At 39.3% G+C, this 26,246-nt stretch overlaps 1 protein-coding gene across 4 annotated transcripts in view; it reads left to right on the top strand.

Moving 5' to 3' along the window:
• The first annotated feature begins 1,489 nt into the window (after positions 1-1,489).
• KLC1 (kinesin light chain 1) overlaps positions 1,490-26,246 on the top strand; it is a 51,440-nt gene continuing 26,683 nt past the window's right edge. For all 4 annotated transcript variants that reach the window (XM_034061926.1, XM_034061927.1, XM_034061925.1 and 1 more), the window contains exons 1-4: positions 1,490-1,666; positions 19,462-19,723; positions 22,538-22,768; positions 25,354-25,432. In XM_034061926.1, the coding sequence (XP_033917817.1) occupies positions 19,463-19,723; positions 22,538-22,768; positions 25,354-25,432 (571 nt within the window). In that variant the 5' untranslated portion in view covers positions 1,490-1,666; position 19,462. The remainder of the gene's footprint in view (positions 1,667-19,461; positions 19,724-22,537; positions 22,769-25,353; positions 25,433-26,246) is intronic.

Below are 26,246 nucleotides of genomic sequence, written 5' to 3'. Positions count from 1 at the left end.
TTGTGGGCTTCTGTGAATCTTCCTGTTCTTCTGCCTCTTTGACAACAGCATTAGCTTTGATTACTCTTCCAACTTCCTGCTTCTCCTTAGGAGTTTTGCTTTCTTCCCTGACTTGTTCTCCCATCTGCATTCTGTAGACTTGCTCAGTGTTGTATGTGAGGACACATGTAAGCTCTGCTTTCCTTGTGTATTTTAGATATTGTCATTTAAGTGAGGCTGCATGTTCTGATTTACCATAATACCTCCATGTCTCCATTAACTTATGACTTATTAATAACTCTTTCATAGGCTGTCACTGTTCCATAATGATTTCCAATGCACATTTTATGCTTTGCTATACTTAACTCTTTTTTTCATCACAGATGTCAACCCCTTCCATCTTTAATTCCTGCACTTCTATCTAGCAGAACATAAAGCAACGTGAAGAAAATACTGTGGATCCTTTTTTTCTAGGGACAGTGGGAATGAAATTTGAGGCTGTAAAGAAACAGTTCTTGTGACAAGTGCCTTATGGAAGTTTTAACTCCCAGTGGAAGACTAGTGATCTTCCAGTTGATTCAGTGTGGAACAAACACAATTGCTTTAAAACACGTTAGCAGCACATAATTAGCCCTCAGGGGCTTTAACTACAGAGTTAGCCCTTCAGCCTGTTTCGCTGTGTGAGCTGGCTGCACGCAGTGGAGTGCATTTGATGTCCATCTCCATGCCCATTGTCCCAGCGGTGTCCAACCGAGACAGGCCCATCAGCTTTACAAGTCCCTCTTGCTGCCACTCGGCTTTACAGAAGCAAACCGCTCAACCGCTTTCCGGGACGCTGGGACCACACGACCCGAAAGCACCTGCGGCGGTTCCTCGCGCCGGAGCAAGGGCCACCTCGGCGGCACCACCGGCTGCGCTGGGGCAGCGCCGCGTTCGCTCGCCCTCACACCCGCGCCAGGCAGACAAGGCCTCAGCACGGTTGAGCACGTCCCACGCTCGTAGGGCCTCGCACCTGAACCCATGAAGGCCTCCTCCAGCATCCCCGTCCCCGGGGACAGCCCCGCGGTACCCGGCAGGGCCAGGACCATGCCGCGCTGAGGGGACAGAGCGAGTAACGGAAGACAAGGGGGAGCAGTCCTGGGGGGGAGCAGAGTGTGGTGCGCGGTCCCCCTACCCGCGCAGCCGCCTCCCGTCCGGGAGGGTGACGTCATGGATCGAAGGGGAGGTGGGAAAGAAGGGTACGCGGAGACTTGTGGGAGAAGAAGGGGGCCGCCATGTTGGGCGGGGCGGCGCGGTGGGCGGGAGTGCGGGGCGGGAGCAGGGGCGGTGGCAGCCGGGGCGGCGGCGGCTGTCTGCAGCTGTCAGCGCCCGCTCCTCCGGACCGCGCTGCGCGCCGACCCCCGCGGCCGCCGCGGTGGGCCAGGACGCGCCTGTCAGCAGCTCGGGGCAGGCACTGAGGGCGCCGCGGGGCTGACCCGCTTCCTTCCTTCCCTCTCCTCGCTCCTTTTTCCCCTCCCGCCCCCCCCCCCCAAAAAAAAACCGTTTTCCTTCCTTCCTTCTGCCCGCCCATCTCTGACATCCTCCTCCGGTCGTCGTTGTCGTCGTACCCCCTCCGCCGCCCGGGCTGCGCGGCCCCCGCCGCCTCTGCGAGCGCTGCGCACATCGCCCGAGCCTGCAGCACCGAGCGGTGAGCGACGGAAGCTGCCCGCGCCCCGGGCGGCACTGGCGGCGTTTGACGGGGGCGTGCGGGGAGACATGGGGGAAGATGTTAAATCTTTTTGCCTTTTTATCTGCCGTTACGCACACAACAAAAGGCTGCGCGGGCCGGCGGGTCCCCGCAGCGCTGACAGCCAGCTCTTCCCTGCGCGGACACGGGAGGGTGCTTGGGCGGTGGGGGCGAGGCTATTTTTCGGTGTTCTGTGAGAAGCTCTGTCAGTTGCACCCGCCGCTCGGCTGCGGGAAGAAGGAACCTTCCGGCGGGGATGGGGATCGCCCTGGCTTTGTCCCCAGCTCTTCTCCTGGCTCCCGGCGGTGCTGCGGCTGGGACCGGGCGCCGCCCTGGGAGGGACCCGGGGCAAAGGCGGGGGGGGCCGGCCTCGCCCTCTCCCCCCCCCTCCGTCCCGGCCAGCCCCTTATGGTGGGGCGTGCGGAGCTTGGTTTTTACTGCGCGGGTTTAGCTTAGGTGATTTGTTCTGTTGCCAGGTCAGAAATGGTGAAAGCGGAGGCGAGGACAGCTCTTTCTTGGGTTTTATAACTCGGGACCGGATTTATACATTGTAGGTCACCTGCTATGCCGTAGTCGGAGGTGATTTGTAGCCTTAGGTCTTGGCAAGATCTCTGCATTTATAAAATAAGACAAGCATTGATTAGGAACAGGTTATTCTAGCAAAAATACGTAACTGACTTAACTGGTAACTGTATCTCTAGGGCAATGATTAATTAGAAACTTTAAAATCTTAGTCTGTCTTTATATTTCTAATATTTTTGGGTAAGAAGATACCAGGTTTGTAGATCTGCATAGCACTTGTCTATAGTCACAAGAAGGAGCTTCTTGACTCCTTATTGAATTCAGTGTTCTAAGCATATAGAAGCATGTTTTAGTGACCAGAGTGGCATCATTTAGTGTAATGCCATCGTCTGGCTTTTTAAAGGCTATTAAATCAATGATGGTGCTCTTACTCTGTTTTTATTTCCTCCTGTTAATGATTTCCATTAATGTATATGATTTAAATGTAGTAGCAGTACTCAGGTACTGCTCATTGAATCAGAATACAGAATTGGCACATAAAAGCAGCTAGAAAAAAGTGAGTTTGTTTTTATAGTTTACTATAGCAAAATGATGAGGAAATATCCTTCATGATATAAAATGCCTTCAGAGTTGCACATAAAAATACGTAAAATGAAAGCGTAATCTTAGTGTTCTTGCAATTGGCAGGAGGTTTGGTAACAATTACTCTGAGAAGTAATTGCCTCTTTCACTTCCACTTTTGTATTTGCGCATCAGTTAAATAGGAAACTTATGCCCAAAGGGTATGTGCTGGAAGCTAAAAAGGAACCTTCGAGATTTAGACAGCTTAGCATTTTAATTAAAAAAAAATCCCATCAAACCAACAGCACAAACAACTAAACAAACCCCAAGAAAATTAAATTGCATCTTTTTTAATGCACAGTTTTCAGACTTTGTTGGGAAATTGCTTTATTTTAATAGATTATGAATGCCAGAGCTTCAGTGAAACATGATAAGAGGGTATTATAAGCCCGGGATTATAGATACAATTGAAAGTAACGCATTCAGCAGTTACTGGCAGCAGAAAGAAAGCTGATCCAGGTGATTCTGAGCAGAAGACCTTGTATTTTGTATGTCATATGATTATTTTTGTGAACACATGGTTTAAGAGTACCTTTCTGTGAAATTACAACAGGCATGGAGGATTCTGGCAGTTCCATTTAGATATACATTTTATGTAATGCAGAACCATGTGGGTAAATGCACACAATTTAAATTGTTACTTCCTGAAACTGGCACAACAATGCAGAATCACTTCTGTATCATGTTGCAGTTAAAGTTTGGCAACCTTTATGTTTTTGAAGGCCCATGATGGAACTGGACAATTCTACTAATCAGAAATTCTAACAGCAATTTGAGCTTAGATTCCCTTCACTTCCTAATCAAAGAAAATATGCTGTCATATGTAATCACAAAAGAGAATAAAGTTACCCTCAGAACATTCCATGAAATAGCCTAATTTACTGTTTGTCAAGTTACTGTAGTATGCTAACAGTGCCTTATAAATGGAAACTGGTTTTTAAAAAGATCTGGTTTTGACAAATGAGGAATTGCATGCAAAATCATTGATTAAATTTGCAGGAGTCTAGAATACCATCTTCTGAATGTTTTTGATTGAACATACAATACTGTGGACATGCAATAATACTGTACAGACGCTTAAGCTCATAAGAGCGATTGCTGCTTCCTCTGTTTTTGAAGAACTTGCCATGTCAGAAAACCCTCACTTGTGTGCTACCCTGATACAGTATACTCTGTTTCTCTATGTATGTGTCTCTGTGTATACCTGCATGCCCACATATGTCTCTGATTTAATTGTGAGTTTGGGGAAATACTGTAGCCTCATATTCAGTTCTGAGTCCATTTAATGCAGCTTTTGTTTCTCTTGAGAGCTAGGCTTGTGCAGTTATTCTTTCATCTCTTCCTCTCTTTGGCTTCTCTGGCAGACGTGCAGTTGGATTTATTCTGGGATTAATAGCATCTCTTCAGATTCATACTCACGATTATTGTAAAATTTCAGTGTACAAATATTTGTTGTAAAGTTTTTGTTAGAGGAGTGGAAAATAAGGAAACAAGTAAATTAATGAATGTGCAAAATATACTTCTGTGTTTAATGTTGAAGGACATAGTAGCATATAGGGATAGGCACAAGCAAGCTGCGTCTGTTTAAATGAACATGTCTTGTAGTCTGGCTGCCTCCAGGGTGTTCTTCGGTATGACACAAGTATTGTAAACATGAACCAATTCCATCATCATTGCAATGAAGTTGCTAGTCACAGTCTTTGCTCTTGATTCAGTCTGCATAATACTCTGTATTTCCAAAGTATTTTTAGTTGTTCTGTAAGAACATTATGCTTACCTTGACCAAAGTTTAGGAAAACGTTTCTTTTCAATGACAACTCTCATTTTCCTTAAAGCAAAAGCATGATACACATGATGTCTGATACTTTATGGTAACCAAATACCAGTCAGATTGTTCATTCTAAAAAGAAACCTTTTGGACTTCAAAACAGAGCTGACCTGAATAGTTGTATCCTGAGTCACCGTCTGTTTTGGGTGTTTTTGAGGTATTAAGGCTTTCCCAGTAAATTATTTAGTGAAATGTTTTTCTTCTGAAAGCGGGCTGTTGAAGTGTGGTTCCCTTGAAGAATTACTTAATAAATGCCTGACCAGAAAAAGGTGCACTTATGCTGTCTTAGGCTTGCTGAGATGCTTTTGTTGCCTTCATGTTACGGGATTTAAGTTGGGCACTTTGTTAGAGGGTCAGAGCCAAAATTATGGATGCTTTCACTGATGGAAGACTTATTTCTGTAGGGTTTTGTGTGAGGTGCTTTGCAAGCATCAGGCGTATGATGACACTGTACGTGTTGGTGGGTTTTTTTGCTAGACAATAAATTTAATAATGTCCTGCCACAGTGAATAGGCAAGCATGCATATTCATGAGAATGTATGTTTCTCTTACCCATGATATATTTGGGAATGTGAACAAAGGAGTTGTTCTCAGAGGATGAACACTAAAGCACAGTTAACACTAGATCTGCTAATTTCTCATAATATATAAAGAAAAGTAGTATCTGATAGCAGACAGTTTCTTTAGATTCAGTCAGCTAAGGAAGCAGATGCAAGTAATAGTATCTGTGTTGACTTAATCACTGCTTGTTTCTTTGAATCCAGCTTATCTCTCATGGACTCTGCTATTTAATTCTTGTTTCAGTCAGAAGCAATTTTAATTCAGGAAGCTGTGTTTTGACATGTACTTAGAATTAAATTGAATTTATTTTGTGAAATAATTACTGTTGGTCATTTTGCTCAAAATGAGGAAGCACAGGATCATGTCATCTTATATTCCAAATAATACTTTCCCTCCATTGTCTACTTAAATATATAGATTATTCATATAGTTTCTCATTATCAAGTCTTGCTCACAGGTAAAAGCAGTAAAATATCTTTTGCAGGTAGGCTTGAAAGAGAGCAGTTTCCTATTTTGGTCCATTTGTAAATATCTGCCATAAAACCCATTCATCGTAATAAGATTGTGTTTCTGGGATTGTGTCAGAACTATGGCTGATTTTATAAAATTTTGAACTGAGGAAAGCAAAGGATGTAAGCAGTATAGTGGTAGTACTGACTTCCTTATGTGTCAGTAGGATTGGCATAGTGGCTGATTATACTCTGCTTACTATATGATGTATTGCAGCGAACTATTAAAAAAGTCAGTGTTGCACTAAAGTAATGTTCAGAAGGTCAAGAAATGTCTGACATAAAGCTGAACTTCTTGGTACTGCTTTAAAAGTTGTATCTAAAAATCAGACCTTTTAAAGGACAATACTTAGATTTTATTTTTAATTATCAGATAACTGTATATCTTAATTCATAGTAATTTGCATTGTCTACAAACACTGATGTTTTCATGAATCCATAAATGTTTTCTTAAATTCTGTGCTACTGTGCAGCATATTACTACTGGTATTTTATAGTGTTCTAATTTTGTGCTTTGTCTGGAGACAGCACAAGTAGTTAAATGTTAATAGAAAATTAAGATTCCTTGCACTGTGCTATTATTTGTGTATGTGTGCTGTTCATTACTCATGTACGGGGTGGTGGTTTTAAACTTTTAAAGGGATTGCAGTAGCTGCATTCCTGTGATGTATCTTGAGTTGCTCCTTCCAGCTGACAGTAGCTGAGGTAAAGCATGTAAGACAGGTTATGGACTAGCAGGGAGGAGGCAGGTTCTGTGTTGGGTGTGGGTCTGCTTTTTTTTTTCTTCCTGTTCTTCCCTGAATAGAATATTGTGTTTAAGATTGAGTGCATCTATGGATGTTCCTCTATCAAACAATGTCAGCACGAATAGTGTAGAAAAGTCACAGCTTACCCTTCTCTTCCACTTTGAGCAGCTTCCATTTCAGAGTGACTGCTGATAGTCCTTCACTGTGAATGGATTTTACAATAGCCTCACCTTTAACATTTGATTTGTTCACGTGCTTAAACTGGATGTTCCTTCCTGCCTCCCCCAAACATACTTAGTGTGTATTAGAGAGAGAAGGATTGGTTAAAAAAGTGGGATTCCTCCCTGCCACCTCAGTGTAGAGGGTGGCTGTGTGTAGTTGGATTAATGCAAGTAGTGGGGTGGTAATCTGTGAGGACATAGGGGAGGTTATATGTTTGAGATGGGGACAGAACAACCTCCTAAATGTCAGCCAGTATGCTGACACACATAATAGTGACCTAGAGATCTTACTAGAGGTATGGATGAATGAATTATCAGGATGATACATTAATTTTGAGGAGTGATATATTGGAGAACGTATAGCGGGAAGGTTTGGTGTGTGAACCTAATGGCTAAGCCTCCTGTTAGGCAGATGTACGTTTAAGAGGAATTGATAAAACTGCCTGCAGGCTTCTGGTCTGGGAGCATTCTGGAACACAGAATGCTGGTGCTTGGCAGGCATTCCTTGGGGTTTAAGAAATCCTGCAGAGATGACAGGTAGTTTTTTTGTTATGGTACTGTTAGGTGTCTTAGCCAAATGTCCTCATTTTCCAAAGATGTGTTACCCATCCTATACCTTTTGAAAAGGCAAGAGACAGCACAGGATGACTTTGACTTAGTGTCCCAGTAATTTGCTATTACTTAATTATATCTTCTTTACATTGTTCAAAAAAGAGGTAAAGGCAGATCAGTGATTCAGTTACTGTGCTCTAAAGTCTTACTCAATTAGTGTCAATTTCTCTCACAATAGTTTACATTTCTGCCATTTCTGTTAGAATACATTATTTAACTTAGAAAATAATTTCTGAGTTTGTGCAGAATGCAGGTGTAGGGTAAATGCACAACAGATATTTTGAAAGCAACTGTCAGTAGGGTTTGCAAAGCGCCTGCTTGTCAGTTGTGTGGCCATTTAATCTTGAGTCTTGATCCCTGCCCAGTTGTTAACAAATGGCCTGGAAATAATCTTGCTGACTTTTTTGTTTCCTTCTTTTTTTTTTTTCTTGTCTCTTTTTTTTTCCCCCCTTGTTCTCTTTTTCCTGTCTTTTCCTTTTATTTTTTTTTTCCAGTCTGTAGTCGGACTGCCCATGGAGCAATACTTGCAAGTGCATGATATGTTGTTTTGAAGCACAGTTGCTTTGGGAAGTGACTGCTCTGCCATCATTCCCCAGGGGGATGCTTTCAAAACAGATTTATCCAAGTGAGATGGTTTAAAAAATAATATTAAAAATGTAACTTCTTTTGTGTCTGTTTTCCGGTTAATATGTACTTCTGTTCTGTGTCAGTGCACCAGAAGAGTAGAGTACTGCAGCAGGATGGAGTAACTGTCACACTAGTGTTACCACAGCCAGTATTTCAGGAATCCCAGAGGAGCGCTCAGTGCCCCAGTGCTAGCAAAGATAAATAATAAACATGAAAGATCACTGAAGAAGGGGCTAAAACTATGGTTTCATTCTCAGGTGCGAGTGTACAGAATGTTAAGGTGTCTGTCAAATGCTGGGTTAAGGTCTGCTGTACTGCTCTCTACCTCCTCGCCCAGTAGAGTTCAGACCATCTGAATAAACTGTGCAGGTTATTGAGGACTTAACAAGGAAATTATTTCCAGTTTTACAGAAAAATTGCCTCTGCTGTAGCAGGCAAGAAACAGTGAGTGGTATGAGATTGTTTTTCTATGTGTCTGCATCATTTGTTATTCTTCATATGAAACAAAATTTGTAAGGTGTAAAAAACTATTAGTGATAATTGTTGATTGCTATTGAAAATATCAATTTAAATGTAGTATTTAATGGGGTAAATTAATTTCTTCTTAATATTAAGGACAGTACCTGCACCATTTAATTATACAACTGTCTCTCGGTAGTCATTTTGGAAGAATTAGGTTAGTGGGTTTGTGTTTCTTTTTTGTTCAGTGGAAGAATGATTGGGGGGGGGTTGTTTTTCCTGAAGCTTGAAGGGAGACTGCACAGTTTGTGCATCTTAGTGGAAGCTGTTAGATAGCTTCAAAACCAGACTTAAGGATTTGTTAAACCTAAAGGCTAGTATGTGTTGAAGAAAGTTAGTGGATGTTCCTTTTATGTCTGCAGAAGAAATTGCTGGCTTTTTCATTTTTGTTCAGGTGACCTTTCTCTTCAATGTCCTCAAGTGTGTAAAAGCAACATAATCTGTACTTACAGTAAATTGTCAGCAAAGCTTCCCACACAGATCCAATAATATGAGGCAATATGTGGTCTTCTCTGCCCTTCCCGTGTGCATTTTTTATAATGGCTGTAGATATGCCATAAAAAGTAGATTTAATTAAGATTATAGGGCTGATGGTGGTAAGTGGAAGCTGATGGGGTTTTTAATGTGTTATGGAAGTCCAATTTGATGGGAACATTTCTGTGCTTTTACCTAAGTGCTATTTAGAGTTAATATAAATAGATAATAGAAGTAGATACTTACTTTGATTAGTCAGTAAAGCAGTTCTTGTCCAAAAATAGCAATGCAGAATAAATAAAGCTCCAAAAATGTTTTGTCTATGGTATTGACAACTTAAAATTGCAAGACAAGTAAGTTTCAAAATACTTCTGTGTTATTGTACCTCTATTCCAGTCTCCAGTGTGTTCAGAGACACTTTCACTGGCTAGAATCAGTCTGCTAAAAATGTCTTACCGACGCTCAAGATTCACTGAAGACATGGTTGCACAAGTTGGCAAGTCCATGAGGAGCCATGTGCTATTTCCCACAAATAAATGTAGATTCTTGGAATATTGCCTGTAAAAACTGGAATTTGATAGTAATGAAGGATTTGTAACTCAAACTGTCTTGACAGTACCTTTCAAAATTTCCTTTCAATGCAGTTTAAGTAGGTAATTCATGAAGCATGTCTTCATAACTACAAAATACTGAACTATAATATTTTTCAATAAGTAGCTGTGATTTTTCGGAATGCATTGTTGATTTTTGTGACAAGCATTTTTAATAACTGAGGGTAAATATGATAACTTTTAAAACTATTCTACATCTGCCTTCTGTTGCATTTGTTTATTCTGTCTTCATGTGACTACTCTTAATACAGTTATGATCATTTTGTTAAAATGATTTAGTGAGGTGTGTTTTGTGGTTGTAAGCATAAGTCCCCTGTGGCCTAAGCTGTTTCATTTGTCAGTGTTTTAGTGACCAGGCAAAATGGTCTGCTTTCTTGAGGTCCGTTGGTGGCTGCTTGGAAACGTTTATTAGTGCTCACAAGAAACTCAGGAAGTGCTGGCTTTGAGGAAGATCAGCAGACGCTGTTTGCTGTTGACACAGCAATAGTACAAAAAAAAGAGACAACTCCCTTGCTCCAAGTGGTAGAACGCACAGTGATCTGCAGTCTCTCTTTAGAAATTGCGTGGATATAACTAAATTAACAAATTTGCATTAGAGCTCTTCGCCCAGGACTGCTAAATAGCAGAAGATGTTTGTATTGAATTTTATTATTCTGGAAAAGAATGGGGTTTTCATCTTGCCACAGGTCTGAGGATGTTAACCAAGTACGTTGTTTCAGATTTTGAGTAAGGAAGTTACGTACCACCAGCCTGTAACAGATGATAGTAACCTTGGTTAACAAACAGTTAAAAACCATGTACTTTCATGAAAGTATGGCTTTTAATGTAGTTCCTTTAGACTTTTGACTGGGTCTAATAAACTACCTTAGACATGGGCCTGTCAAATTTCTCTTTCACGTGCTTCAGCTTTGAGAAAGACTTATCTTTGATGTGATAAAAATACATAGAAGGATCTTATTTCCATGCAGTGTCATTTGAAACCTGAGGTGGTAGAAGGGCTTAAGAATGTACACAGAGAGTAAGTTTTTCTCTTACGTCTATCTTTTTCTCTTATGATACATGCAGACTGATGATAGGATTTAAACAGCTGCCACTTCCCAGAGGAAATAATCCATTGTGATTTTAGGTTATGTGACTATTCCGTGTTTTAATCACTGTCTATTTTTAGGGCTTCAGAAAGGTAAAATGTAGTGGATGAGATGCCAGAAAGAGAATATTTTCCCTTGATTCCTTTTACACAAATACTGGGGGAAGGCATAATGCTGTGTGTGTGAGGGTAGCTATATTGTCCAAGGGTCCCTACTGCTGCAGTATGTGAGCAGGTGGAGTAAGGTGGTATTTGGCGATGGTCTTCAGCACTATAGAATTACAGATATGGTTAAATCTAAAAGAGTTTGGAAATAGATTGGCAGGTCATCTGGATTGTCTGCAGTTAAATGATAGAGATATGATTGTATCATGATACTTGAAATGCTACCTAGTAGCTAGTGTTTCTTAAGTGGAGTACTGTCAAGGGATTGACACCATAATAACCTTTTATTTAAGGGGAAGAATAATCTGTATAGTTACATGATGCTTTTATGCCACTTAGTAGTTTTGTACTATATAGGAATTATTTTACTTCATTAACTGTTTCAGCAGGAAGTTATAATTTCAATGAAAACAGTTTACTTGCTACAAAAGAAGGAAGACTGAAGGCTGAAATTACTCTGTTTTTTTGTCAGTTATCTCAAAATGTGCAAAAGTATTTCTTCTGAAATAGTGCTAAGATTGCTACTTACAAGAATAAATATGTGATTGCTAAGAAACAGTATATGCTTCATTAGTGTTGATATGGCATGCTATAGAAATCCTAAATAAAAGGACTTTGCAGCAGTGCAAGTCTTCATAGCTTGTGCTTTCTCAGTGGTGCACATCTTCTTAGCTTATTCTCAAAAAGAAGAGTCAGCATCACCCTTGCTACAGGTTTTATAGGAGTTATTTTGGCTATCATTGCTTTTATTAGCAAAAAAATTTGTTTGCATGCTCTTCTCCATAGTAATTTTGTAATATTCCAAAGAATCCAAAGGCTTCCACTGAAAGGCATTAGTATTTTTATATATATATTAGGCTGTGATGTTTAAAGATTCTGAGATTTATCAGGGCAAGTGTACAGTCCCTGTGTTCTTCACTTAAACAAGGACATAATCCTCTTCACTTAAACATAGTTTAATGCAGTGAATGGGTTTATTGATGGCCATTGGGGTTTTCTACAGTCTGATGCAGTGTTTTTCAGAGGTCGATGCTGTTGTAAAGCAGGGTTAGAACATGTGGCTATGCAGCCTTTTCCCACTGATGTGATGTGATGTGGAGAAGAGGCTGCACCTCCCAGCCTTGTTGGAAGAGCAGCAGCCATGTTAGTCTGGTGGAAATTTCTGCCAATATTGAAGTTTTTAGTGTTTTACATGTTTTAGTCAAGCTGTCCCGTGCTTACTGTGCATTTCTTCAGAAATTTTTATGTTTACCTTTATAAATGTTAAACCTTTACAAAGTATACGTGTTTTTCCAGTTTGCTTACCAACACAGATATCTTGTGTTGTTAAGGTTGTAGGTCGACCTATGAACGTGATTCTGATCTTTTTATTAAGATATGTCCCCTTAACATTAAAGGAATAGAGATGTCCTTTTTACAGTATTTACCTTGCATACCTTCATTTTAAGGTATGCAAGGTATCCAGGTGGTAGGGCAGACTCCTGCATACAGGGTTAGTGCCAAGTTGAAGGCTGGGAGAAGGAGCACAGTAAGTTGTTTTTTTTTTTTAATTCAGATACTTACTAGCTGAAAGTTGATAGAAAAATGAATCCACAGGGTTAATTCTGTGGGGTTTTTTTTGTGTTGTTTTTTTTTTTTCCAAACTCATAATGTTTTCTAAAGGACTTCTCTGTAGCTTAATGTTGGTTGCAACACCATCTTCTTACCTGCTTTGGGTCAGTGATTTATGGCCTCCACTATGTGCCACTAATTGTTCCCACTGAGTTATTTTTAAGGTGGCTTGTGCACGTGTATGCTGAATTGTGAAGACACTTTTGGAGATCATGTATTTGGAAGCCTGAGGCAGTACGGAAGTGCAGCAGTATTCTGTTTATAGAACTGGGTCAGCAAGTGTAGCTTAAGGCTGACCTCCAACAGGACACTGTTTGCAACTGCAGTTCATGACTTCATATTCTGTAAAGGCTCATACATGGCTTCAAATCTAGTATGATAAGAAGAGTGACAGATAGCATTGGCAGTTCAGCTACGGTCCTGAATATGTCAAGAGGAAAAAGCTACTCTCTTTTGTTCATGGGGTTAAAGATGAATGTATTGAAATAAAATTCCTGAGTGTAAAGGGATAATTTTAATTAAAAGGAGGGCAGGTCAAACAAAGATGAAGATTATAAATTTTCTTATGCATGGGAATATGGCTTATATTAGAATAAGTAGCCTCACAGAGAAAGAAAAATTAACGTCTTATATTAAAAAATAAAAAAAGAACAAATGACAAGTAACCATTGTTCTTTCAGACTTAGAGATTTCTGACTGTAATCCATAACACCAGTATATTCAAACTATAGTGTTTCTTATCTGGGTCCTTTTACAAATACCTTTCTAAGTATATGAAAGACATCCGTGCCATTTCTGACTAGTGTGTCACTGAGCTGCCTTGTTAGGAAGGGGAACAGTTAATGTAGTGTTTGACATACTACTTGTATCTCTCAGCAGACTCTTTTTTATCTCTTGCCTTTGGTTGGTGGCCTTTCTTTCTGTGCATGGAAGGCCCATGATCTTTTGAGGATTGTTTGAGAAGGCAGTTTTCCACATAATGAAGATTATCAGTTATACCAGCTCACTGTTTCGCAAGATGGTATGTTCCATGATGTAATGAGATGTGTTCTTGGTCTAAGCAGGGCATTAATGACTTGTAATTTGCAGCTAATACAAAATGAAACAAGCTCCTGCCAGATGTAGGATACTGAGCCTTGCCATTTAATTAAGGAGGAACCAAGAGTGAAATTAAGGTTAAAAGCCCTGAATAGATTGTTGTTACAAAACAGTGAACAGATAGGTGGATATTGGCGATACAAAAAAAAATAATAAAAAAATCAATATGTACTATATCTTTGTGGAGTTTGCAGTGCTTGTAGATGACAGGGCCCATAGGTGTGGCTTGAACCGGTCTTGCAGTAGCTTTTAGTGTTAGGAAGATGATTTGGTCTTTCTTGCATGAAGACACATTATTCTGTAGTTTTTAGCTATCCTGTCTCCTATGTGTATGTTCCAGTGGAAAGGTTTAGGGAGATTTTGACTTGCCACAGCAGTTTACAGACTCCTTTAATTGTATTTTAAATTGTGTTTTTAAAACAATAATGATCGGACACAGGATACATTAAAATTTTATCTTCCAAGCTTTTAGTACTTCAAATCTGACAAATAATGAAAACATCAATACTGAGAAAGGGAATACTTAAGGATACATAACAAGGAAATAAAAAAAATCAGAACTGTTTTTGTTTGTGTATTTTTCTTTAGGACCCATTTTAATCTGTAGTCAAGGAAACAAATAACCTTGTTGTTTCTTAGAAAAATGTTTTGCCTTTTATAAGTTTTCCGGCACAAAGACATTTTCATATGGTTATGTGGGTTAGCTCAAGAATTCTTTGAGGTGATCTGCAAGGAAATTACACTTTTTAAAAAGTAGTGGAGCAGGAAAAGCTATTTATGTTTAAGAGATCCTTAAATACAAGTTGAAGAGCTTAATTAGCTAGTTTGGATGTGTCTTACATCCGTTTGAATTTAGGCACAAAATGTGATGTCAGCATTATTAGTGCAGTTGGTTTTAAAGTTTTATGAATAACAAAATACTTAAAGTGATTAGATACAGCCACCTAAGTCTTTTGTATATGTATCTTAGAGAATATATGATATTATCTGAGCAGTTACATGACAGAACAACAGTAGGCTTGACTCTATTTTCTTTGAGCTCTTTTTGCTTCAGATTCTTGCTATTTTCAATCAACTTCTTTGGCTGGAGTCTATGTTACAAAATTCTGCAAAATCCTCTTTAATAGGTGTTATTGTAGGACTTTTCATGTTTATCTGTCCAAGCTCATTATTTTTTTTTGTGTTTGAAGAAAAATGCTTGGTTTCTCTTTTAAAGTGTTGGAAAGTGTTAAGTGATTTCTGTACTTCAACATAATTTATGTTACGGTAAATAAACCTGGAAGGTAATACTCGAGGTCTACGCAGGCACATATTTTATATGATATGTATACTGCTTAAGCCAGGTGGCTACTGTGCAACTCTGGCTACACTGCATATTTTTTTCTGTCATCAAAAATTCTGTTTTCCAGCAAAACCTTTGCGCATCTTAACTTTTTCTTTTGTTTTCAATTGTGAAATGAATGAAAAATCAGTATGTCTAATTCCTGCCCTGTAACAGGTAAAATCTGCAGTTCACTCTACTTGTACATGGGCTGAAGCTGACAAAGAAGCCTTTTACTATGCCCTTTTTCTTCCTCTACTTTTTCCCTACAGAAAAAGAACTAACATTTTCAAAAAGTGACAATAGAAAAGCATGGTAGGTTTTATCTCTCTTCCTCTGTATACAGGCATGTCTACTTTCTGCACACACATGTAGCTTTTTTGCTTCCTGTATGGCATTTGTTGCCTTAGGGTATGCAAAAGTAGTTATACAATTGCCTAGTCAGATATGGCCTTGTTTGATGAACACCGCACCCCATGCTACTCTTAAAAGATATTAGATATTTATATATTTATCTTGCTCCTACAATGAATCAGATATGACAACATGATAAATTACATAGTTGTTATTCTCCTTGTAAATTACTCTCACAAACACAATCTACAAAAAAAAAGTGCAGAAGAATTTATTCCTTTCTTGTCAGTGGGAGAAAATAGGATTCTAGCAGTTTTCACTAGAGGAGATCTCCTCTAGGCTGCATGGACCTTCATATCAATCTGTGTCTTGATGCAACTTTTGAGTTGATGCCAGCTACCAGTACAGGTGCTTGTACTGGTAGGTCTGAGGCAGTGAAAGCTTATAACTATATTTGGTTTAGATTGAGGTAGCTTAAAAATCTGGCACACTGGATTGAGACGAGAAGCATGTATTTGTAAATGAGGTCTACTGCTGCCATGGGCTTTAAAGTATATTTTTGTCCTGTGGGGTTTAAACGTGCTTTTACTTTCTTCAAAAACTTCTGTGCTGCCGTAGCCTTCTTCCATTGCAACTTCAGTGTATTCAGCCAGAGCTATGTGACTGATTCTGTGATGTAGTTGCATGTATTTGCCTTTCACCTTCATTATAGAATGACTACAGAATACTGAAGCGCACAGAATTGTTACCTCTGTTCATGTAAGACAGACAAACGATCACACTCTTAACTTCGGAATATTGTAGAAAACCTAGGTATTTAAAAATCTCATTTCTTAGAGCTTCTCTAATACAAAATGGAATTACGTATTCATTACATATCTTCTGCTGGTTTTATTTCCTTACGATCATCAAAGGTTCAGTTCTCTGTATTCAGGATGAAAATTGATAATTAAAGGTGTGAAAGTTGATGGTAATTAGAGTTGTGTTGTATGCTAAAGTTAGTGTAATTCATAACAATTTCTTATATGACTGCATGTTAGAAGCATGCATTTGCAAATATGGCTCATATTAAATTGCAGTTCATTTTTATACACAATTTTACAGAGTATGTGCTTTAAAAATGTCACTGAAGCATTCTGGGTAATAGTTCTCAGGTTTTAAGTGGGAAATATGTAAATACCATTCTGCTCATCAGGTTTTGGTGAGTTGATTTTTTTTTATGCCATGCTAGATTAGATGTTTTATACAGATGTATAAGCTCTGTATTGCATATATTCGTGAATGCGAAGTTCTCACATTAAACTGTGGTAAAACCAAATTCACTGCTTCCCCACATTGTGTTTTCAGGCAGTAGATTATTACAAAATAAACCAGTGTAGTGTTCAGCTCTTTCGTTACAAATGGGTATGCCTTTTAGGTACTGTATTGCAGGAGATTATAACAACATGGGTAATTCTGAGTCTGCATAAAGAGGGACACTTTCTGTTTGTTTTTGTTGGTTTTTTTTCCTTTATTTAATGTAATGCAAGAGCATAACATCACATCCTTTGGCTGTTGTCACAAAGTGGTGCATGTATATCCATATTTCTTACAGCACTCTTATTCAAGATTCAAGTGGTTGTAATTTTTTTTTCTTTCTAAAACTTGCCTTGTTTCTGTACAGAGTTTTAATACAGTTTAGATGATCAAAGCTTCTCCAAATGTCTTCATATAGATGTGCTAATTTATTGCTCTTGAAAAATCTTACCTACTTTATTCTAATTTATACTCCCTGGTTCACCCAAAGATATAAATATCTTAAGTATATAGGAGCAATTCCTCAGTTCATTGTTGAAGAAGTTCATTTTCTGGCAACATTTTAAACAGATCAAGTGATTTCCGTGTCTTCAGTTTGTATTTTTACAGTGTTACACTTGTCACTTCAGTAATGGCATGTGGGATAAGAAAGTTACTCAAGTTCCTAAACTTTTTTTGATATTCATTTGAATTTGACAAGCATCCAGATATCTGCCAGCCTTAAAATAGTGCATGAGGTACTCACAGAATCGCACAGTGAAATGTTTGTTGCAAGAGTTGTGTTTTAATAAACATTTTCCAGCATGAGGCAGCTGCAACTTCATCAAAACTGCTGCACCTAACCTGTAGGCAATTGAATGCATGTATTTAACTGTAGAGTTCCAATAATGAATGTAAAATAATCTTAGGGGGCAGGTGTTATTTTCAAAATACCTAATGGTAACAGCTTTTGTAGCCCTTGGAAAAGGATAAAGATGGTATTTCCTTCTCAGTGCAAAAGGATGTTTTTTCTCATGATTCCTGTCCCTACATGCTCTTGTAAAAAAAACCTTCTAGATTTATTGTAGGCCCCCTTAAGGTACTGAAAGACTGTTGTAAGCTCTCCCTGGAGCCTTTTCTTCTCCAGGCTGAGCAACCCCAACTCTCTCAGTCTGTCTTCATAGGAGAGATGCTCCGGCCTGCTGAGCATCTTTGTGGCCCTCCTCTGGACTCTCTCCAACAAGTCCACATCCTTATGTTTGGAGGCCCAGAGCTGGATGTAGTACTCCATGTAGGGGTCTCATGAGAGCAGAGTAGAGGGGGAAAATTACCTCCCTCTACCTGTTGGTTGCACTCCTTTTGATGCAGCCCAGCATAGAGTTGGCTTTCTGGGCTGCAAGCACACGCTGCTGGGTCATGTTGAGCCTCCCATCAGTGAACATCCCAGGTCTTTTTCCTCATGGCTGCTCTCAACCCACTCTCTGCCCAGCCTGTAGTTGTGCTTGGGATTGCCCTGACCCGGGTGCAGGACTTTGCACTTGAACTTCATGAGGTTCACACAGGCCCCCCTCTAAATTGTGTCAAGGTCCCTCTAGATGGCATTCTTTCACTCCAGCATGTCGACCACACCACACAGCTTGGTGTTGTCAGCAAACTTGCTAAGGGTGTACTAAATCCCATTGTCCATGACACTGACAAATTTAACATCAGCAGTCCCAATACTGATCTCTGAACAACACCTCTTGTCAGTGGTCTCCAGTTTGACATTGAGCCGTTGACTGCAGCTCTTCAGGTGTGACTGTCCAGCCAATTCCTATCCACCAAATGGTCTATCCATCAAATTCTTGTTTCTCCAGTTTAGAAGCAAGGTTGTTTTGTGGGTGAGTTTTGCCCAAGTCCAGTCGGTTGCTCTTTTCCACCAGTGCTGTAGCTCTATTGTAAAAGGCCACCAATTTGTCAGGCATAATTTGCTCTTAGTGAAGCCATGTTGGCTATCACCTCCTTATTTTCCACATGTATTAGCATGGTTTCCAGGAGGAACTGCTTCATGATTTTGCCAGGCACTGAGGTGAGACTGACCAGCCTGTAGTTCTCCTTTTTAACCTTTTAAAAATGGGGATTATGTTTGTCCTTTTCCAGTCTGTGGGAACTTCACTGGACTGACATGACCTCTTAAATTTGATGGACAGCAATGTAGCCACTTCATTCACCAGTTCCCTCAGGACCTGTGGATGCATCACATCAGGCCCCATGGACTTGTGCACCTTCAGGTTCCATAGATGGTCTCAGACCTGATCTTCTACAGTGGGTGGTTCTTAATTCTCCCAGTCCCTGCCTTTGCCTCCTATGACTTGGTTGGTGTGACTGGAGCTCTTGCTGGTGAACACCAAGGCAAAAAAATTACTGTGTACCTCAGCCTTCTCCATGTCCTTGGTAACCAGGTCTCCTATTTCCTTCTGTAGAGGGCCCACATTTTCCCTAGTTTTCCTTTTGTCAACAACATACCTATACATGCTTTTCTTGTTGCCCTTGATGCCTCTGGACAGATTTAATTCGACTGAGGTTTTACCTTTCCTAACGTGATCCCTGACTGCTTGAACAGTTTCTATGTATTCCTCCCTGTCTTTGCTTCCACCCTCTGTAGGCTTCCTTTTTGCTTTGGAGTTTGTCCAGGAGCTAGTTGTTCATCAGTGCAGACCTCTTGGTGTTTTTGCCTGACTTCCTCTGTGTTGTAGTGTACATCTTACTTTCTGTTCTTGCTTGGCTTATGAATTAGTGTTAATCTTGATTCTGGAAATAGAAACTGGAAAACTTGAAACATTGTTCAAACTCAGGACTTGAAACATTGTGGAGGTTGTGCAAAAATATAGTTGCATTTTAAATATACATTTAAAATTTGTATGTTTTAATGACTTCTTAACGGGGAACTTTATTCAGTTATAGGGAATTGCTTATTTTTTCTTTTGGATTAACTAGTGCATTCTTCCATTTCAGAATGTATGAAAACATGTCCACAATGGTGTATTTAAAGGAAGAGAAGTTGGAGAAGCTTACTCAAGATGAAATCATCGCCAAAACTAAGCAAGTGATCAATGGACTAGAGGCACTGAAGAATGAACATAATTCAATTTTACAGAGCTTACTTGAAACACTGAAATGTTTGAAGAAAGATGATGAAACTAATCTGGTTGAAGAAAAATCAAACATGATTCGAAAATCACTGGAAATGCTGGAGCTTGGCCTTAGTGAAGCACAGGTAAAATTACAGTAAGAATAAAGTATTTCAGCCTTCGAGGACTTACGATTTGCCTTATTGAGTATTAGTAATGTGCTAGGTCATTTATGTTGTTATTGTATGTTAAGGAGAAAGACTGCTGTAATTATTAGAGGTAGATACTATTCGTCTTGCTGTGTTATGGAACTAATTATGCATTCAGCATTACAGTACTGAGACTCATAATTGAGCCCTCTTTACTTAGTGAGACAGTGGCTATTTGCTGTTTAGACTTTTCCACAGCATTAGGCAGATAATGTTGAAGCAACTCAAGAACTGAGCTTTGGCATTTTAACTCTAACTTATTGCATATGTAGGTCTCCCACACACAAATAAATTTGCTCCAACCTTTGAGCTCTGCTGTAACCTTTAATTCATGTATATATTCCCTTGGTTCTGAGATTCGTTATAATAGCTTACAATGCTCCTGGATCTCAAGGATCTAATATTTACTGAATATTTTACTAAACCAAAATTGAATCTAAAAGCATTTTAACGGTTGAGAATTGAGTATACAATGTAAGTTTCACTCTTAAAAGACTCCTTCTTTGGACTGTCTTAGTTGTTGAAGGTATTGCCTGCAGAGGATGACTGAAAAGATGTTTGTTTAGTCAGGATGTTAGGACTATATTTACAGTCCAACTTTAGGGTATTTTGTACTAGGTCAAAAACCTGAAACCTGATGTGATGCGACACAGTCATCAATATAAAATGGCAGAGTGTTTGCAGATGAGTTGAAAATGCCAGTGAGTCAGCCCTATATTAATAGGCTTTATCTTTGTAACTGCTCAGTCTTTTCATTGAGCTATTGAGGTATTACTGTTTGGTGATCTAAAGTTGTGTGCATTGGACCATGATGAATTGAAGCCTGAGAGAATGAACAAGTATGGGTTACCACACCTGGCAATGTAGAAAGAACCCCTGGACATTATGGTGAAAACTAGGTAATTTTTCATTAGTATATTGTATAAGTTTTTATCCCTTCTATTGGAATAAAGTACTAGAAGAGACATGGAATAAAATTACAGTAGTAGAGTTACCTTTAGTGGGTGTTTGTAGAAGGTCTGTGAATGAATAACTTGTCTCTTCTAATTTTGACATGGTATCGGGACTCTGAAAAGATAGGTCTGATTCTTGGCTCTGTTGGATTCAGCAGCCTCAGTTGCAGTATTCCTGACTAGTTTGGCCCACATGGTGTTTTATGAACTGTGGTGGTGAGAAGCCAAGAAGTCTGCATTTAGTGCCTTTGTTAGGAAGCAATTCTTTAAACTGCTATACTCAAACCTGATAAACCTACCCTTCCTGCACCCTTTGGGTTGCAACAATGTAGGATTTTTTAATTATTATTTGCAGAATTTTAATTAGACATGAAAATGCTTTAGAGATGTTTTTGTGACATGGATGTCGGTCTGATGATATGTTATTTCTGTAAAAATGAAACAGACATTGCTGAAGAAGCAGTCAAACTTTCAGTTAATTCTAGAGAGTAAGATTACAAAGGGGTTTAGTTTGCCATTGTAGCTTGTACAGTGTTGTTTGAGTATGTTGACCCCATTATCACAACTCTCCTAAATGTACTTTCTGATGTTAAAAATGACCACTGTTTGAATAGAACAGCTAATTTAAATTATTAACAATTCTGAATGTGTGAATAGGTAGGTGCTGAAGTCTAGATACTTGGATTGGCATTAAGAATGATATGTGGAGTTCTTGCCTTTATAGGGAAAAGTAGTTTCTAAAGGTTTCATGTGTTTTTTCTGACACCAGAAATTTCATGTAAAGACACCATCTGTTTCACATGAAATATTTAGCTTAAAAACACTTCAAGGTAACTTCTTTTTAAAGAAACATGAAATGCTAAATAACTTCAGGATTTCAAATTCATCTAAAAGAAGATTTGTATTATTGCCAATGGCTGTTTCTTACAAGGTATGCTTCCTGGGATTGCTGTGAGCTGTTCTATGTGTATCAGTGGGAGATTACGTGAACAGTGAAGGGAAAGTATCTTCTGTATATAGTGTTTGGCTTTTACTTAACAAGTTCCTTTTTCATTTAACTTTGCTTAGCAAAAGAGCCCAATCCAAGTAGACTGCTTCTGTGGCTGTTGTACTTTTTGTCCTTAGTGTGACTGTTCAAACACATTGAATGTCTGCACACTCAAGCTTATCATATGCGTATCTATAAAGTGCTTATATAAAGTTGCACATTTAGGTCTTGGTAGTGTAATAGTTCTTTTGAAGTATTATCATCATGCTGAAATGTTCAGTTGCACATTTAGGTCTTGGTAGTGTAATAGTTCTTTTGAAGTATTATCATCATGCTGAAATGTTCATCCTTATGAACTGTAAGCATGTATATGAATCCTGTAACATCTGAAAGCTGCTGAATTAGAACTCTGTTTTAGTTCTTAGGTTATTTCAAGTTGGAAGTGCTACTACTCTATTTGATGCTAATAGAACAAAGGTTTCCATGTCAGTAATCTAGTTCAAATTTTTCATGTATTTTAAGATTGTATGTTCAGGGAGTTCTAAAACAATTTGATTTCTGGTAGCATCATAGAAAACAATCATTAATAAAGGGCTCCTCCAGGTTAATTCTGCCTGGACAAATTGTGAAAAAGTTGAGAGGAAAAGTGAGCTAGATTAAGATAGAGATAAAACAAGGTAGATTAAGAAGAGAAACTTAAATGTTCACCAAATTTCACAGCTGACAGGTTTTTAAATAATAAAAGTTTCTTAGATTAAATACAAGTCTGCATTCTAGAGGAATTGTCATGTGACACCTTTTGCTTTTTAGGTAATGATGGCCTTGTCAAATCACTTAAATGCAGTGGAATCAGAGAAGCAGAAATTGCGTGCTCAGGTTCGTCGGCTGTGCCAGGAAAACCAGTGGCTACGGGATGAACTAGCCAATACACAACAGAAACTACAGAAAAGTGAGCAATCTGTGGCTCAGCTGGAGGAAGAAAAGAAACATCTAGAATTCATGAATCAGTTAAAAAAATATGATGATGATATTTCACCATCTGTAAGTAGCTGTGTAGTAAACAGCCCCTTACATGTACATGTGTGTTGTAATCTGCCTTTTTACCAATAAGTGGTGCAAGCTTTTTATTTCTCTATCATAAACTTGTCACTAAAATGCTTATCTTCTACCACGGTCACATAGTTTGCAGAAAGATTCTAAATACTGAGTTCATTCTTATTTTAAGAGAATAAAAGTTTCTCTGTCTGTAGATAACAAAATACATATCAGAATCAAAATCCATAAATACTTATATAGGATTATATTAGCTTAAAAGATATGAAGAACTAAATAAAAGATTTCTTTCTGTAAATTCAACAGTTAAAATAAGTGGAGAATTTAAACTATTAGAGATTCTAAGTATATAGGGGGCATGACTTATTTTGACTGCAAGAAAAATATTTAATTTTTATCTAGTGAAATCAGTGTGCAGGTCTTATATCTGTTGATAATTTACATTAGGATAGGATGTTACTGGATCCCTTTCTGCCAGACACTGTGATGGTCTGCAAGTTTTCAGTCGTGTTTAGCCCGTTGTGTTACATATGCTTAAATTCAGAGAGAAAATGGATACAGTTTTAATTTATAGAAGTCATTTATCACTTAAAAAGACTTCTGGATTATTTGCACTTCTTGTTACCCATTTATGTTTCCTTAAGTTAGATGGCACTGTAGAGAGAGATCTCATTTTGTATGTTCAGGCCTATTCAGACGTGTTTTGGAAAGAACAGGTTTTTTGTAACCAGTTATTTCAGCAACATAATGACTTAAAATGTATGCATTTGTCACGCTCAACTGACTGCTTGACTGAATCCTTTTTAATATATGTGAGCAGTGAGAGTTGTTTTGGCACATGGAACTTTTCAGTGCTATTTCATGAGTTGGTATTTGTAGCTGAATACTGCCAGTGAAGCCTGTTTAGAAAAGGTGTGGGAGGAGGGAATATTGTGATTTTGATGTGCTAACTGTTGAACTGTAATCTGCAGATGGCCTAAATAGCACCATTATTTGAAGTTTAATTGGCAAATAGGGTCAACGTAAGCAAAGCGTCTTTATAGTTTCATAAACCATATGGACAGCCTCTCTTGTTAACCTTTGAAAATAATTCTGTATGCTCAGTGTAAGGTTGGAATCAGCACACTTAACACTATGAACTTCCCTTCTGAGATCTAGTCCCATTAATCTGCTGTTTTTGCAGAGCACACACTTTGCCATCACTGAACTCGAATGCCAGTAGCTGTAGTTGTCTTTTTCTCTTGGATGAAGAGCAGAAAGATGGGAGTGTTTTCTGCTTCTTGGCTTTTTCTTACTGAGATAAACTTTTCTGACTTTAACTGTTTATATTGTGTTGACTCCACATTTAAGAAACAGGATTAGGGTTAGGGTTAGGGTGTTTCTTTAATTTTACATGATGTGGAATGATCTTTGGATGTTGTCGTGGTTTAAACCAAGTCCACACACAGCTCGTTCGCTCACTCCCCCTCTTGCTCCCCCAACTCCCGGAGAGTTAGCAAGGAGAATCCAAAGAATGTAGCCCCCACAGGTTGAGATAAGAATAGTTTAATAGCTAAAGCATAACACAAATCACTACTGCTACTACTACTACAAACAATAATGATAAAGCCAATAACAAGTGAAGAGAATACAACACCTCACCAGCCACTGACCCATAACTCACCCCACCCTACCTGACTGAGCACCAACCGATACCTCCTCCATCCCCCCAGAGCTCCAGCCCTTCCGGGTCTCTCCCGGTTACATCCTGGGTATGATGTGCTATGGTATGGAATACCTCTTTGGCTAGCCTGGGTCAGGTGTCCTGTCTCTCCTTCCTCCCAGCCTCCCCTCCTCCCTGGCAGAGCATAAGCTCAGAAAAGGCCTTGGACAAACCAGACATTTGAGCAGTAACTCAAAACATAGGTGCTATCAGCAACTGTTCCCAGCCCGAAAGTCAAAGCACAGCACTGCACCAGCTACCAAGGAGAAAAGTGACTGCTACTGCTCAAACCAGGACAGATGTTTAATCAATGTAGACTAATGGATTGTGCAGAAGTTAATATGGTTCCAGGTGAACACTGTTGGAGATGAACTTCCATGCAGGTGGCTTTATAATTTTTGATCCTTACAAATTGCAACTACAAAACCTATTTTTTTGTGCAGAAGTTGAGCACTCAGGAATTGAGGTCTCCGTATTTCTCTCTCTTGCCATCTGTAATTGTGTTTACAACTAAAAATATACAATATTCAGTGTTTAGTAGCACTGAATCTGTGTTCAGCACTGGATACTTTCATGAGGTATGGTGTCTCTGTAAGAATAGCAAATGTGTTCTTTTATGTTTAAATTGAGACTGAAATCTAGGAGACCTGATTGCTATTCCTGTCTCTTCTGAAGGTGTCCTGTATTGTTTGGGACAGAGTATGTAAATACATTTGAACATAAAACCTTCATAGAACTTCTAGAAGAAGTGTTATTCTTGTATATTCCTAAGTTTTGGATGTGAGGTTTTCGTTAACATTGCTGATTAAATGGACTGTCTCCTTATGCCTTAGATTTAATATAACAATTTGGCTTTGGGGTTGTTCTATAGGAGGATAAGGATACAGATTCCACCAAAGAGCCTTTGGATGACTTATTTCCCAATGATGAAGATGACCAAGGACAAGGAAGTAAGTGCACTTCAAATTACAATGTTCGTGGGTTTCTGCAGTGCAGAATATAAAGATGCTGTTCAGAAAAATGAACCCATGTTTAGAGTCCTCTGGGACACAGGGAGTGGTGAATGCCTCTGCTAGAATAAAGAAGCCAGTCACTAATATGAACTGGGACTTCGTTTTTTACATAGAGTTTACTGGCTCTTGTAAAGTTCTTGGCATTGACCCTCATATAGCCCTAGAGGTCAGGGGGGCCCAAGACGGTTGGTTGGTATTCAAGGATCACCTACTACAAGCTCAGGAGTGTTGCATCCCAACTAGAATGAAGTGCAGCAGGAGGGCCAGGAGACCTCCTTGGATGGATAAGGAGATGCTGAGGAAAATTTGAAGAAAAAAGAGGCTTATAAAAGGTGGAAGCAAGGACAGGCAGCCTGGGAAGAAGATAGGGATGTTGTCTGGGAAGCTAGGGACCAGGTTAGGAAAGCTAAGGCCCAGTTAGAATTGAACTTGGCTAGGGATGTTAAAGATAACAGGAAGGGATTCTATAGGTACATAGCGAATAAAAGATTAGGGACAATGTAGGCCCCCTCTGGAAGCTATCAAGAGAGCTGGCCATCCTGGATTTGGAGAAGGATGAGGTTCTTATTGACTTCTTTGCCTCAGTCTTCCCTGACAAATGCTCTGACCACACCACCCAAGTCTTGGAAGGCAGATGCAGGGACTGTGAGAATGAAGACCCCAGGCCCACTGCAGGAGAGGATCTGGTTCAAGACCCTGTTTAAGAACATGAATGTGCACAAGTCCATGGGACCTGACGAAATCCATGCAC

This window comes from Melopsittacus undulatus, chromosome 4 (genome assembly GCF_012275295.1).
Source record: "Melopsittacus undulatus isolate bMelUnd1 chromosome 4, bMelUnd1.mat.Z, whole genome shotgun sequence".
NCBI classification, from domain to species: Eukaryota; Metazoa; Chordata; class Aves; order Psittaciformes; family Psittaculidae; genus Melopsittacus; species Melopsittacus undulatus.
The sequence above is the reverse complement of the archived record's forward strand: the minus strand, read 5'-3'. Positions and strand labels throughout refer to the sequence as shown.